Below are 15,985 nucleotides of genomic sequence, written 5' to 3' on the forward strand. Positions count from 1 at the left end.
AGATATAGACACATCTACAAAACCTTTCGAGTTAGATAAGTCATTCCATTGATATGTCTCGCCTGTGCCCCGTGTGCTTTGACCATCAATGCACATATTGATGAAATAGATTCAATGTAGACATCAATATCCAGCATTTGATGCATGTGTTGAGATATAATACCCAAGATGCATCTATGGTAAAAGTTTGGTTGGTCTAGCACCTATAGTTACAGAGAAACTAACTTAAATGCAAAACTTTAATGTCGATGGAGATGCTGACAAAAGTCAATGGACCATGAAAGGTAGGCAGCATCCAGCATTTGATAAGGGTTGAGAAGTACTACCTGCATGCATATAGCTATGACTTCAACACCAGTACAGACCAAGTGACAGTCTTGTTGATCATATATGTGCATAAATTATTGTGCATTCCAATTCTATAATTGATTTACAATCATGATTCACTATATCACTGCTCGTGTATCAGTACAACTGTGAATTTATATCATGGTGACTCATGTATTTGTATTTACCATGTTTAGTTTGAACTGCTTAATCTGTTAATTTGATCATCTGATATAATTTTCCAACATAACTTTCACATATATTTATCCCCTGCTTGATCCTGAACTATAACAATAATTATTCTATATTTTCATAGGAACATGTAAGCAATGGAGCCATTTATTGTTGCAGTAAGTATACCGAGTTGTTGTTGCTGATGCTTGTTGCCTACAAAAGAACTTAAATTTTCATTGCTTTAACTCTATGTGAAATTTTATGTATTGAAAATATTCCTGTAATGCTTATTCTATTATGAATTAATTCATTTATATTTACCTATAGCTACAATAGATTTGATCTATTTATACTATACAAATATATTATGAGTGCCCAATATCTCATTTTGCTTGATTATTCACATTATGCATGAATTCTTACATTGTTACATTTTACATGTTCATGTGCTTATTTTGTTTTGTTTTTCAAATTTGCCTTGTTGAATATTGTTGCTCATTTTCTTTCCCTATATTTATTCAACTTAAACACATTATCTATCTATAATTACAATAGCTCAGCTACTGCTGTAAATCCCTTACCAAAATAAGTAAGCTCGATAACTTGCCATTAACTATGGTTTGAAACCTAATCCATGTAATATATTATATAATATTTGTAACATTAGTAATCAATCTTTTATTTTGCATACTTAATTTAAGTAATCGTGTCTGGTATCATTACATGTAATTGCCTTTGAATAATCTTTATGCTTGACTAATAACTAGCAAGCAAGCCACTTAACTATTTTGCTTTATGTATATACATGCATGTATGGTAAACTATATATATACATATTATTAGCAACCAATATTTCAATTTGCTTGTGCTTCTCTAATTGCTTAACTTTTTGTGTCTTGCTTGTGTTCATTTTTTATTTTTATTTATTATATACTTAATTATTGATTCGTTTTCATGTTTATGTGCTATTTGTTATGATTGTTGTGTCTGCTCTTGATAAATCTTCTTGTTTTTTTTCTCGGGTTTTCATAAGGTATCTAACTCCATGTTATATTTGTCATTGGATACTTATATTTAAAAATAAATCTTTTCGTCTTAATTGTGATAATAGAACCTACCGTATACTTATAATATTTGCTTTATTTCTTGAAATTCAGCCAACTTTTGCTCACTAATAGCATTATTTGTATATGTATAGATTACCTCTCTGAATAGGTTATCTCCCTTACACCACTGATAATCTGTAACTATTCATTATTTTTCTTCTTATACATGTAACTTTAGGTTACTAGTATATGAATAAATCTTAAAATATAACATGATTGTCTCAAATGATTGATTTCATGTTCTGTCTGTATATAAATATTTGTATATATGTATTTAAAATAATTAATTTGTTTATCTGCTTCAATTGATTTTTTTACACTTGTAGTTGAACATGTTACACTGAATTCAAGAAACTACTGTTGTTAATTGTTTTGATAATACTCAAGTTCAGTATACCACTCCCTATGAAATTATATTTAAAATATCAAATTGATGCTTTCCACATTCTGAGAATATTATTTTTCATTAGTCCCTACTGTTATTTCTTTCCTCAAGTCTCTGCTTATTTATTTATTGTTATTTTTTTTTATTTTTTTATTTTTTTTTTCATTTTTTGGCGTGTTAGTAGTTTGTAAGTATGTTTGTGTGTGATTGTAAGCTATACTATAGTTCTTCCTCTATTACTGCCTGTAATACCAATATGATATCACTACATGTATACTCAAGATATTTTATACATTCTGTTTGTTATAAAACTTCTACTTCTGATGTCTGGAAATATTCACTCTAATCCAGGTCGCTCATCAATCAGTATTAATCAAAGAAACTACTATAATGATTTATCAATAATGCACTTAAATGTTAGGTCTCTTCGGAACAAGGTTGATCTTATAGATACTGAATTCACTGACTATGACATCCTATGTCTTACTGAAACTCACCTGAATAATGAAATAACTGAATCTGATTTGCAAATTAACTCACATCCCAACTCATATCGTAGAGACAGACAATCACAACACGGTGGTGGTATTATGATATATACTAAAAACAACCTCTTAATAAATCACAGAACTGATCTTGAAACTGAAGACATAGAACTTGTCATCCTAGAAATTAACACTTCTAACAAAAAAATACTTCTCTGCTGTCTTTATAGACCTCCTAATACAAAAATAGATTACTGGAATAAACTTGATAACATTTTAGATAATCTTTCTCATACTAATCTTAATATCATTATCACTGGTGACATAAATATTGACTTTATCACAATGAAACCTAAATTCACATCTTGCAAGATTAATTACTAAATATCCCTTAAAAAACTGAATACAATCACCAACACGCATTACAAACACTACTGCTACCTTAATTGATGTATTTATTACTAATAATGTAAACATTTTTACCTCAACAAATGTACTTTCCCCTCTCTGTAGTGATCACTGCCCCATCCTTGCTAACATTTGTTTTAAGACACTAAAAAATAAACCATTCAAGAAACCTATATATAAGTTCAATGAAGCTAATTGGGATGCTATTAATAATGAACTACTTAGTAATGATTGGGATTCCATAGTTAATAACACTACTAGCATTAATGAACTATATTCTACTATTATAAACAAAATAAACTCTGCTACTAACTCTCATATACCTCACAAAACAATTACTGTCCATCCTGATGATAAACCTTGGATGACTGGTGAAATTCGGCATAAATTAAGATATAAGAATAGATTACATAAAAGAGCTAAAAATAAAAATAGGGAACAAGATTGGGCAAAATTTAGAACTTGTCGCAATGACACTATACAAATTATTCGGCAATCCAAAGAAAATTACTTTAAGAAACTTCAAAATTGTCTTGCCGACAAAACAGTGCATCCAAGAAAATGGTGGCAGATAGCAAAATCTATAGGAAAAATGAATAACACTAGCACTAATTCTTATCCTCTAAAATCTAACAATAAAATATTAATCCATCCACAAGATAAAGCTGAGGCACTAAATAACTTCTTTACCACCATTGCCTCTGATATTACTGACACTAACCTACCTGATTTACCTCCCTTATGTCCATTTGAACTTTCTGACATTAACATTACTGAACAAGATATAACTGACCAATTTGACATTTTTAATAAAAACAAACCAGCTGGTCCTGATGGTATTTTACCTATGATTGTAAAGAACATTTCTGCTTCTTTAGTATACCCACTCAAACTATTATTTAATAGAACTTTATCTATTGGAGTAATACCTGATGTACTAAAAACGGCTAATGTTACTGCTCTCTATAAAGGTAAAGGAGATATCAGTGATCTCAATAATTATAGACCTATTGCTATTACATCTATTTTTATCAAAATGTTAGAAAAAAATATTTTTAAATATACGTTTAATTATATTTCAAGTCACAATATGTTAAGTGTACATCAGTCAGGATTTCAACCCAAAGACTCCACTACTAATCAACTAGCTGATATCTATAATACTATAAGTGGCAATTTAGACCAAGGTAAAGATTTGCGTTTTGTTTTCTGTGACATAAGTAAAGCATTTGATCGAGTATGGCATTTGGGCCTATTATATAAACTAAAAACATATGGTATTAAAGGTAAATTATATAATTGGTTTAAAGCTTACTTATCTGACAGAAAACAAAGGGTTATCTTTGAAGGTTATAAATCTAGTACCAAACCTATGTCTGCAGGGGTTCCTCAAGGATCTGTCCTTGGTCCCTTCCTCTTTCTTCTTTTTATTAATGATATTACTAATAATGTAACTTCTCATATAAAACTCTTTGCAGATGATACCTCTCTCTATGTAATAGTAAATAATAACAATGACCTTACAACACCTACTAACATGCTTAATGATGATCTTGACTCAATCTCTGAATGGTCAAAGCGATGGCAGATCCTATTCAATCCGAATAAGACTGTAGCTATTAACTTCTCTCGTAGACACATTAACAATCATCCTCAACTGCTATTTAACAATACTCTAATTGCACAACATAAACACCATACTCACTTAGGACTAACATTTAACAGTAAAGGGACATGGTCAGATCACATTTCAAATATTTATAAGAAAGCGAACTCTAGACTAAGTATTCTTAGAATTTTAAAAACTACAGTTGATAGGAATACATTAAAAACATTATATGTCTCTTATATAAGACCTGTGCTAGAATATTCTGATATAGTATGGGATAATTGTACCAAATCGGAATCAGATCTTTTAGAATCAGTTCAACTAGAAGCTATGCGTTTAATTACTGGCCTCAGACGAGGTACATCCCATCATATTCTGTATACTGAAACACAACTTGAAACATTACACACACGAAGACAAAATCATAAACTAACATTAATGTATAAGATTCTTAATAATTACACTCCAACTTACCTCGATAATATCATTCAACCATTTCTAAATGTAAATAATAATTATACCTTCAGAAATAACAGATTCTTTAATATACCACAGACAAGAACTACTACTTATATGAATAGCTTCTTCCCATCTACAATGGTAAAATGGAATGCACTTGATAGCACTGTACGAGAATCCATCTCAATTTCATCTTTTAAAAAGAAACTTAAAAAAAACTTTGATACATCCGTCTCAGAAACTTTTATTAACTGTGTTCCGAGGAAACTTAACATAATTTTATGTCAGCTAAGAAATTTTAAAAGTGATCTTAACTGTGATAAGTTACAAGACCATCTGATTGATGATGCTTCCTGTGTATGTGGTGTACAGAGGGAAGATCTAATACATTTTTTCTTCCAATGTCCTCTGTATTCAAATATTAGGCATCATATTACCACTATTTATAATCTATTAGAATATTTAAATCTGCACTGTTTAGTATATGGTATTAGTAATGCATCCGACCGATTAAATAAAACTATTCTTATACATGTTGACTATTATATTAAATCATCAAAACGTTTCGTTACTTATACGTGCTAGATAAATTTCCAAATGAATATTCATGTATTGTTATAATTATTGTTATTCAGGCAAGTTTTATCCCTTAAATAACGAGTATTAGACATAAGCTGGTGTGGGTGTGGGTGTGCATGAGTGTGAGAGGAAACGAATCACAACATTTTATATATTTAAGCATTGTACATAGCTACCGGAAATAGAAGAAGACTGATATAGTCAAAGCCTGTTGTCTTATTCTTTCGTCAATACTGTTCTAATATCTTCTTTAATATTAACTTATATGTTTGTATTATATATGTATTGTCAATAAAATACTTTTGAAATTGAAAAAAAAATTTAAAAAAATGCATATATATAATGGTTTAAGTTTGGTTGGTCTAGAACTTATACTTTCAGTGAAACTAACTTAAACGCAAAAACTTAATGTTGATAACGCCACCACCGTCGCCAGATAAAGAAAGCCTTAGTCTTGGTTCCTGCTATTTCGTCGCAGCGAGACAAAATGTACAAAGAGTGTACAACGACCATCATCTGATAGTTCCACAAGCCTGATCGAGGCCAATAGATTTTATGTATGCATGGGCTCCAGAAAATGTTTAATATTTAATCTAAAAACTAGTCTGTCTCATCAAATTTCTCAAAATCTGCCTGTGTACTAGTACTTTAATTATGAAATTGTTAGTACAATTGAGCTGCTGTACGTAACATTAAAGGCACTAAAAATCTTAATAGAGTCATTAACAGTACAAGGCGACTGTAAAGCATCTACTGGACTGTTAACATTGTTGGTGGTAGATAACTGTTACAATGATTGTTTTACATAATTATTTATAAATAATAACTTTATATAACTAATATTTCACAATAGAAAATGTTAAAAAGAAAAATAAGATATCTGTTTGTCGGGCAGGAGGAATTCTTTTAACTATTATATACCTGTTTTGGGGTGACGCAGTTTACAGAATATGGGCTTGTCTTCTGCATTTGGGTTTTCTTCTATTACGGAATCTAGAAAAACAAAACAAAATGGAAAACATAATATACAGATCTATGCATACAAATTACTGGTAGGACTAGTATCCAGTATGAAATATATCTCATCTTATATACTTTTAGGATTCTTTGAATATTGAAAGAGAAACTGAAAGCCATGTGCAAACATGGTCATATATGTATGTCATGATCACTTGATCCGACAAAATTGGTTAAATAGACGGGATTAATCTTATTCATTTAGAAAAATATTTTGAATAAATATACCGGTAAGATGAATAAACAATTTATTTTGGGATTTTTTTTATTTTTTTTAATATGGACACGTATATGTTGTAAATTATAAACTTGATCGTGAATGTAAAGTCTAACAATTGAGTTGTCAGGACTTGTATACACGTACATTGTAGGGTTTTATCAGTATTATCACAGAAATACATAGTATTGACACAGAATTATCTAAGTCCGTGGTATTGATAAGTCTGTACGTACCGGTAGTATTATAAATTTAATTCAAGCCTATCAAAAATCAAAGGGGTGCAGTATCTATAGTGGGGTGGAAAATGTAAACAGATATAATCAGGTTGGGGAATACCACCAACTTGCGTATAATATGCAAACTCGCCTATTATACTCCGGTTGGAGTATGGATTTGTTACTAAAAATAACCCAAATCGCTTTAACAGTAACTTTAGCAAGATATTATTAAAAATTGCAATAATTTACGACATGGTAAATAAAATTTTGCTAAAAGATGTTTACTGAAAGCGTTGGCTACTTAGAAACTTTATGTAACTTTACCAGAAGTATTGCATCTATTTTAAGTACTTTCCCACCTGCATTTATTTTTCATTTTTGCATTTGTATTATGTTTCATGACTGAATAAATGCGACTTTGACAAACAATTTGAAAAAATTAAGATTAAAGTGATTTTTGCTATTTTTAGTAACAAAACCATACCCCTATTGGCGTATAATAGGCGAGTTTGCGTATTATACGCAAGTTGGTGGTTTTCCCTGACCTGATAATGTTATATATATAATATATAGGATCTTATATGAGTTTCCATTTCATATGAGATTTAAGAAATGAGTCTAAGAAGTTTTCAAATAAGCGTGCCTCTGTCGTGCTAAAAAGAAAAATTTGTGATGAGTTTCATAAATTTCATATGAAATGAAAATGAGTGCAGGATCCATTTGATCAACAAAATGACATGGATATATATATTCAATGAATAACACAGTACATTATGTGATAAATTTTACATATATTTATTATCAGTGGTTTATATTCCAGAACCGAGCACCTGACGTGGTTACAACTGTCACAGTTTAAACTTGATTATGTTGAAACTTTTGATCCTCAAATTTGTATTTCAGCGGCAGATCCAGGGTAACCGAAATTACATTTAGTATTATTATTTCAAACACTTAATTTCTGCCAGTAACAACACTATGGACAGTATCCCTCGATCATGTGGGGCTATGCCAACCTGCATTGGTTGTAATACCACAAGCACATTAACATTGGCACTTTTAGCTCAGCCTCGGGGTGTTTGGCAACCTATAGATATGTTATACTGTAATATTATAACTTTAATTCAAGCCTAATCAAAGGGGTGCAGTACGTATCTATCAGGTTGGGCACAACGGCGCATATGGGTAATAATCCTGCATTTGGGTAACATCTTTGTATGTTATGGTTGAATCACTTCAAATCTACTTTCACTATCCTATATAAAAAATCAAAATTTTGTACTTCACTATCTTTATTAAAAATCGCTATTTATATGGTTATTATAAACAACTTTTGGTTGATTTTTTTTTCGTGTTTTGACATTTTCGTGATTTTAGATGTCCCGACTTTTTTTCAAAAGCGAAAACTGTTCAACCAAAAGTTTTTTGTAATAACCAATAGATATGGCGATTTTCAATATCGTAAGTGAAGTACAAAATTTTGATTTTTTATATAGGATAGTGAAAGTAGATTCGAAGTGCATTCAACCATAACATACAAAGATGTTACCCAAATGCAGGATTATTACCCATATGCGCCGTTGTGCCCAACCTGTCTCAGGTCTATAGTGGGGTGGAATACGTAAACATATTTGCATACGTCTTTCTTTGTGCATACAAACCATTCATTAAAAACACCCATTGTTCGTTGTCTTGCTTTGCTCCGCCATTTTTATGTTCGTGTGTCATTTCTCCATCGGTGTCTTCAGATTTGTGTCTGGATGATCGTCTTGTTGACATTTCAATAATAAAATGGCGGGAATCAACTGATCTGACCACTATAGACGCTTCTATGCTATTTCTCTTCAAATTCAAGCGTTTCTGTGGTACAGTTGACGAAAACCAATATGTCTGCGCCCACGTTGACGAAGAAACAAATCCAGCAAACTATAAGGAAGGGCAATAGTAGGCCGGTGGTGAAGACCGCACTATCTAGTCCTTACAACATACAATGGTAAATGCACTGCACTACTGTAATTGAAAAGTGTGACACTTTGATAACATGTCCCCGTCATTACCACTGGGACCTGCACGGCATGTTCCATCGGTCTTACATAAAAGGGATGCTGACCGAAATGGAGTTGAATTACCTAAACGGAGGGATATCGGCTTTAAATAAGATAATTTCAAGATAATGGACACTCATTCTTCATCACCAATTTCAGGCATATGGAAAAAAAATCGAGTGTTAATATAATATCAGTGGCGGTTGCCACACGGATATGATAATGACCGAATTAAGTGTGCCGAAATGGAGTTTAATGACCGAAATGAAGAAAAAAAAGCGCCGAAATGGACTGCAAATCTATACCATTCCAATTATTATCGTTGATGAAATGGTCCATATAATAGAAAATTTAGTAAAAAGTATTTATTAATCAATGTTCCGTTGAACAGGTGTGTTTTACGCGTTGTCGCCAGAAACGGGCCACCGAAATGGAGCAATAACGGACCATTATACGGCGTTTGCATTATGACCATTTTAATGACTGAATTAGTGAATATCTAAAAAATAACATTGAAATAATATAGTCAAGTAATTTTGAACTGCCATTGCATAATATATATTTATATAGTGTCCAATATCGGGTAATGAATACAAGACCTGCGAATCCTGTGAATTTGTGCCAGCCATATTTGGAACTAAACTAAGGTGTTCAGAGTTATTTTACATGTTTTAGGGGTTACGATCGACTTCCGGTAAAAATGAAACCCCCAATGATCATACAAATGTATATACGAGAAGGGAGGAAAGCTCTCGATGTCGACCCCACCTAACTTTCTTGCATGAAAATCAACAGTTCTAATGCAGGAATAGAAAGTTAGAACCTTTCTTGAAATAGGTAAAAATATGCGCTGAAGGCGAATGACCTGCGAGTGGGAAGGGTGGCCGCAGGCCTTATCAACTAGCAAGGCCCACAGACTGGAGCCAGGGGGAGAGTACAAGAAGGGGGCGCAGATGACATCTTTATTTTTTATTGTTATTAAATAAAGTGTTTGGGTGACTGTTATTATTGTGTTTACTGTATACAGGGCCAACCGTTAACAGTGTTGTACAAGATGTAAAATAATTGCTATGACAACATAAACACAGGGAAAATGAATTATAAATAATTCTTGCGGTAGGATTTTAGTTACAGGTGGGGATTTATTTTTACTGAAATGGGGGAAAATTAAGCTGTACATTCAAAAAGAAAGAAACCCAAATTACAATTTAATCTGTGTTGATCAATGCCATATTATTTTAGTTTGGAAAATAGTCTTCCATGAGTGACTTCATTATAATTATCAAGGTTTCTCACTACGTCATGTATTGTCAGAGCTCCAGTAGATAATTCTGCCCAGAAACTGATCTTTTTACTACTCCAACAACATTCAAGGTTAAAGTTTAACATAGTCAGATACCTTTGACAAATGCTGTTACGCAGTCGGCATAATCATATCCGATAAAAATAAGTCGACCAGCAGACTCTTATGTTAGAGTGTTACAGGATAAGTCGTTTTGCAGGTTAACACATAACATATGTTATTACATTAATGTATATATGATTTTTGGCAAAATTTGTATACAATTTTAAAGGTCATGTGTACAAATATTCATTTCTTTGTGTTGGTCAATATTTTCCCTACCTTTGTGTCAGCATAATGTTCAAATTGACCAACATTGTATAAAATATTTTAGTTTTTTACTAATCTGTTTCAGGCCAACTGTCCAAGAAGATGTTCAAGAAGAAATACTTCAGCGCCTCCTGAGGTAAACTTGTCATGACATCACCTCCTATTGTTGTTGGAATCATACATCGTAACATGGGGCCTGTTTGTTTATGCGGAACAACCGTTTTTTCCGTTTTTAATTGTAACAATTTCGGATATAAATCCTGGCGGACCTGCAAATGTTTATGTATGCAGGCCTTGCAAGGCTTTGTCAAGGCTCACCTGAAAGCGCCATCAGATTACTAGATCGGAACTTATTTAATAAACGAACAACTGTGGTCCGACTGGTTCAGCGGTTTAAACGAAAACGGCCCCAATGTCAATTTCATTAAAATGCATTCTGCTAAATTTTTAAAATGCATTCTGCTAAATATATTACTTTGATTTTAAAATTGTTAGTGCATCTTTATTACAGCTTCAAAAACATACACAAATTTGTTGTTGGATAAAGGTAGATTCAAACATGTAATATTCAGAGGTTATTATATGACTATTTTGATATCACACCCTATATCAGCCTGATATCAGGTCAAGGGCTGATAAAGGGTGGGATATCAAAATAGTCATATCATAAACTTTTTATCATACATTTTGAAAACCAAAACCAAAACAAATTAATTTAACAAATGTTGTTGTTGTTGTTTTTGTTTTTGTTGTTGTTGCTATGGTCTGTGCCCGAAACCGAAGCATCTAAACGTAAAACTGAAATCCAGAGTGAAGAACCCGGATGAAGTGATATCACTGATATGACAACTCAAACAACACTTGTATCAAATGGGCAAAATGTATATTATCAGAGACAAAAGTGTTATAATTGTCTTTACAGCACATTGAAGTCACTAGATATTGCCAGACCTAAAAGCCGTAAAAAGAAAAAGAAAAACAAGACAGAAGAAACGGAGAAAGATACTGCAATGCCAGTGGCGATTGAAACACTAAGAAACAGGTACATGTATATATGGATCTCTAGTGGAAAGGACTAGAGGCATCAAGGGTCATTTCCGGCCTCATCGGGGATTTAGAATTAGTTATTATATTCGTAATCTGGAATAAATGAAGTACGTAAATACAACTACTTTAGGAGATAGGTATTACAAAGAGAGACTTGAACACACATTTTCATAATAAAATATGTGAATATCGTCTGTTGTCACAATTTGGTTGAAAATTTGTCATTTTGAAGGAAATTAACTTATAAACGCTCTTTAAGTTTTGAACCTCTGCATGCAACAAACAAATATAAGGGGCTGGTCGGGGAAAACATGTCATATTTGCTAAAATGGCATACACATGTATGCTGAAATTCATCCCTTAGAGTAAAAATTATAATTATATTAAAGAAATCCTAAATCGTCACCTGACAGTCTAAAACTCTCAATTAACCCAGATCAGTGATGTAATTTTACTGCACGCGCGTCATCAACAAGGCCAAATGTAAACATCGCGGCGAAAGAAAAAGATGCATGTAAAAGTCATGGCGGGCACGAGGTATCAATACCGTTACATATAACAACAACATATAGGTAGGAATACTACACTTGCATCATATACATGACCTTTGAAAACAATTATTGACGTATAGTATTGCTGTCTTGTCCGCTAGTTGAGTACGACATGGCACATGACGGCGTGCTATTGTTGTTATCTTCACTGCCTCACTTTCGAAACAACCACGTGACATATATAAATAGATCTGCGCTAAATTTACCCGGGGCTTCTCCGAGATTTCAGTGGTCAAAACTGGACATAGCAAGCAGAACTCGACCATCATATTGCCGTGGTATAACTTTTGGAAGGCCAGAGAACGCATTTAGACCCATTTACTTTGTAATATTTTCCCTGACCACCCCCTTTAAGCATTGTTATACCAGTGTTCATTCGTAGAAATGAATTTTTGTTTGTCACATGCGGAGGCTTTTTTTTCTGCATGTTTACTGACCAAAAACACCATATTTTGTCTATTTCTACATAGCAACGCAATTTCGCTGCTATGGTAGGGTATCTGTGCATACGCATTGGAAAAAATCTACACCAAGAAAGATAGCCCCAATTAATCAATATGATGTTTATAACAGAAAAAAACAAATAAAAATAAAATGCATTCATGAGTGTATTGCATATATTCAACCTGCACCATCTCTGTCAGATTAATCTGAATTTGATTAATGGATAATGACTGTAATATTTTTTAATTGGTAATTTACTTTTTACTTAGGAGGCATGTTAGTCGAGTGGTAGGACTCCGGGCTCGTGACCAAAGGGTTGCGGGTTCGAGTCACGTCACGGCACTGTGTTGTATCTTTGAACAAGATACTTAACTCCGCTTGTTCCAGTCTACTCGGCTGTAAATGAGTACATGGTTGGGCAGTGCTAGAATTGTTAAATGCTAGCTATATTAGCTGTGAGCATGAAAATGGCAGCACCGGCTGTATGCTCCCCGGGGAGTTGAGAAAGATATTGGCTGGTTGCAAAGGCCCTATATCCATGGATAATAATTTGTAAACCGCTTAAAGATGACCTACAAACTAGGTTGTGATAAAGCGGTATAAAAGAACCCTCAAATTATCATTATTATTACTTTAACAGAAAGCAGCTCCTGTTCGGTGTGAATCAGGTGACCAGAGGGTTGGAGAAAGACGAAGTACGGTTGGTCATCTCATGTCGATCTGCTCAACCAGTCATCATAACAAGACATCTGATTGGTTTAGCAGCCCTGAGGAAATGTCCAGCAATCTGTGTCAGTAGTCTCAACAAGTCCGTTTCTAAGGTCATGAACATGACATCTGCTGTGGCCATTGGATTCAAGGCAAGCACATGATTTTTTTTATAAATTAACTTACATTTCACGAAAATATTTTGGTGATAATTTAGCTCACTTCACTGTAATAAGCATCTTTTCTTCATTTAGTTTTCTGTCTATTTTGTTCTGTGAAAGATAATGTGGAAGCCCTGTTATTGTAAAATCCTCTACATTAACTCATTCACTCCTGAAGACATATTTGAACTCCTCCAATCCAAAGGTTGGAATAATTCATCAGGAAATTTCAGGGGTGAGTGAGTTAAAACCATAAAGACAGAAGGAAATCATAGTGATGCGTGTCTGTCTCCATGTTTCTTTTCTCCTAGCTACAAAATAAGTTTGGGATTCCTTAACTCATTCACCCCTGAAATTTTGTAATGAACTATTCCAACCTTCAAATGTGTCTTCAGGGGTTATTGAGTTAATGAGGTTAATCAAACTTCATTAAGACTTTTTTGACTAAAGTACTTGCTTGGGACTGTTTTTTGGGTCAAAATGTCAAACGTCATGTTACTATTTATTAAAACAAAATATTGGTTCCAGCAGATTTATTTGAATCAAGTCGACCAAACTCAAACGTCATGCAGGGGTTCCCAACCCACAGTACTTGCAGGGTTTTCTTTCTCACTGTGCTTTCACGAGTTCCTTTCTAACAAAGCTAACAGGTTTTCATTTTTCACAGTGCTTGCTTGGGGTTTCTTTTTCAATGTCAAATGGTAAATAAATAAGGTCTTGGTTATAATAATGAACTTTCATTCCATTTAACCGTTTATTGATGAACATAACACGGTAATTTAGTATTGCATAGCAATACGCTATTTCTGGTGATTTTAAACAAAACAAATTGGACATTAAACTAAACCATTTGTTTCTTTTGTAACAGAGGTCTATTAAGTGTCCCAAACATAGGTTTATAAGCATCAGTGATATCTCATACAGTGAGTGCATTTCAATTTGAAAACTTTTTAGCAATTAAGTTGTGAGTTTTTTTGAAATGATTATCAAGTTCTAGTGAAATAATTGTCCTTGTGATTTTCTGTAAAATAATTGCTATACTCAGGTATTGATATCATTGTATGTGTAGCCAACTTTTGATAAAGCTGGTATTATTTTTACATTCATGTACATACAAAGATAACTGTCTCAAAAAGATGGTGTTTTCTTTAGAAGTTATACCTAGTTAACCTCTGGGTATTACTTTTGAATTCAATCTTTTTAGTTGAGTTTACAAAAATATAGCTACATATCTCAAAAATGATTTTCAAGGCGACATATCTTCAAAAATAGTTATTTTTGAAAATGTCAAAATATATCCTCTGACTTCTGATTGTGACAGTTCATTGAAGTTTCATCACATACATTTTAAAAGAAAGGAACACTCTTATAAATTTATAATCCCTGGGCATGTCTGAAAAAATGACAAAAAATAGATATCTCTTTTTTTTTAAAATCAGAAATCATCAGGAATTAAAGATTCAAGTGTATTTGATGAGCTGGTGGAATTCGTAGCTAAGCACGCTCCTGATATAACGCTGCCCTGGCTACCTGGGAATTCAGTCGACATATCAAAAATGGAGGCCCCCGTAGAGAAAATGGATACCGGTGCAGACCCCGCAAGTCCAAACGTTGCCAGTGAAGTAGAGAGTTCCGAGCAAACGGTGAAGAATGAAAGTCCATCTAAAGAAGCGTCACTTAATGAATGCAGTGACGGAGAAATTAAAGAAAATTCAAAAGGAGCTGGGGACAGGTCTCACAATGAATCCATAAACTTTGTAAAACCACACATAATGCGAACAGATGAAGGAAAAGTGGACTACTCACGTTTCTATGTGTATAAATCAGAGGCAACCAAGTCAAAACAGAACTGGCCAGAATTTATCAAATTCTCAAGTGATCCGGAGGAGTCTGTAGTTTATAGAAATGAGTCGGTGAAAAGACATCATGTAGAATATGAAAAAGTGTCTGTGAAAAGAATTCCTACAAATCCAGACAGAAAGAAAAAGAAAAAGAAACTCAAAAATTAGGAAATGTCATTATGATTAAAAGTTTAAGAAAATGTTTAGATCTTTGTATTTTTTGTTGGCTGTAATTTCCAGATGTCTACATTACTTCTGTCTGTTTGATTAGAAACTAGCAATATGACTGTATCTATACCGTAACTTTTGATGTGGTTGAGGAGAATTTTGTTTGAACCTTATAGCTAAGGTATTTTCAAGCATTTGGTGTATGCTTGGCAAGGGGATACCCTAGCCTGGGCTGTAAATAGTTGTATCTTCGGGGACGAAGACTTAGAAAAAGGAGGGAGGAATTTAGCAGAATCAGAAAAAAGGAGGGAGGAATTTAGCAGAATCAGACTGGGTCGATCGTTGGCGACTAGGTAGCTTAATTAGTACTGTATAACATGAAATGTTTGTTGTGGATAAACAATCGAACGGCTGTCAAACA

General features: G+C 33.1%; 2 protein-coding genes across 3 annotated transcripts in view; one reads left to right on the top strand and one right to left on the bottom strand.

Annotated features, from left to right (window-relative positions):
* Window positions 1–8,807, bottom strand: part of LOC110452266 (ribonuclease H2 subunit B-like) — a 23,146-nt gene extending 14,339 nt beyond the window's left edge. Inside the window, exons 1-2 of the mRNA XM_021500668.1 lie at window positions 8,649–8,807; window positions 6,454–6,525 (exon numbers count right to left, since the gene is read on the bottom strand). Of these exons, the coding sequence (XP_021356343.1) occupies window positions 6,454–6,525; window positions 8,649–8,766 (190 nt within the window). The 5' untranslated portion in view covers window positions 8,767–8,807. The remainder of the gene's footprint in view (window positions 1–6,453; window positions 6,526–8,648) is intronic.
* LOC110452265 (ribonuclease P protein subunit p38-like) lies at window positions 8,792–15,589 on the top strand. Of its 2 annotated transcripts, XM_021500667.1 has the most exons (6): window positions 8,792–8,980; window positions 10,730–10,780; window positions 11,567–11,686; window positions 13,327–13,546; window positions 14,424–14,478; window positions 14,995–15,112. In XM_021500667.1, the coding sequence occupies exons 1-6, from the start codon at window positions 8,874–8,876 to the stop codon at window positions 15,009–15,011; spliced, it is 570 nt and encodes a 189-aa protein (XP_021356342.1). In that variant the 5' UTR covers window positions 8,792–8,873; the 3' UTR covers window positions 15,012–15,112. The 2 variants fall into 2 exon arrangements, with proteins under 2 accessions (XP_021356342.1, XP_021356340.1); XM_021500665.1 differs by lacking the exon at window positions 14,424–14,478 and having other exon boundaries at window positions 8,799–8,980; window positions 14,995–15,589.
* Window positions 15,590–15,985: the final 396 nt, after the last annotated feature.

Source organism: Mizuhopecten yessoensis, unplaced genomic scaffold (assembly GCF_002113885.1).
Source record: "Mizuhopecten yessoensis strain PY_sf001 unplaced genomic scaffold, ASM211388v2 scaffold6505, whole genome shotgun sequence".
In the NCBI taxonomy this organism is placed as follows: Eukaryota; Metazoa; Mollusca; class Bivalvia; order Pectinida; family Pectinidae; genus Mizuhopecten; species Mizuhopecten yessoensis.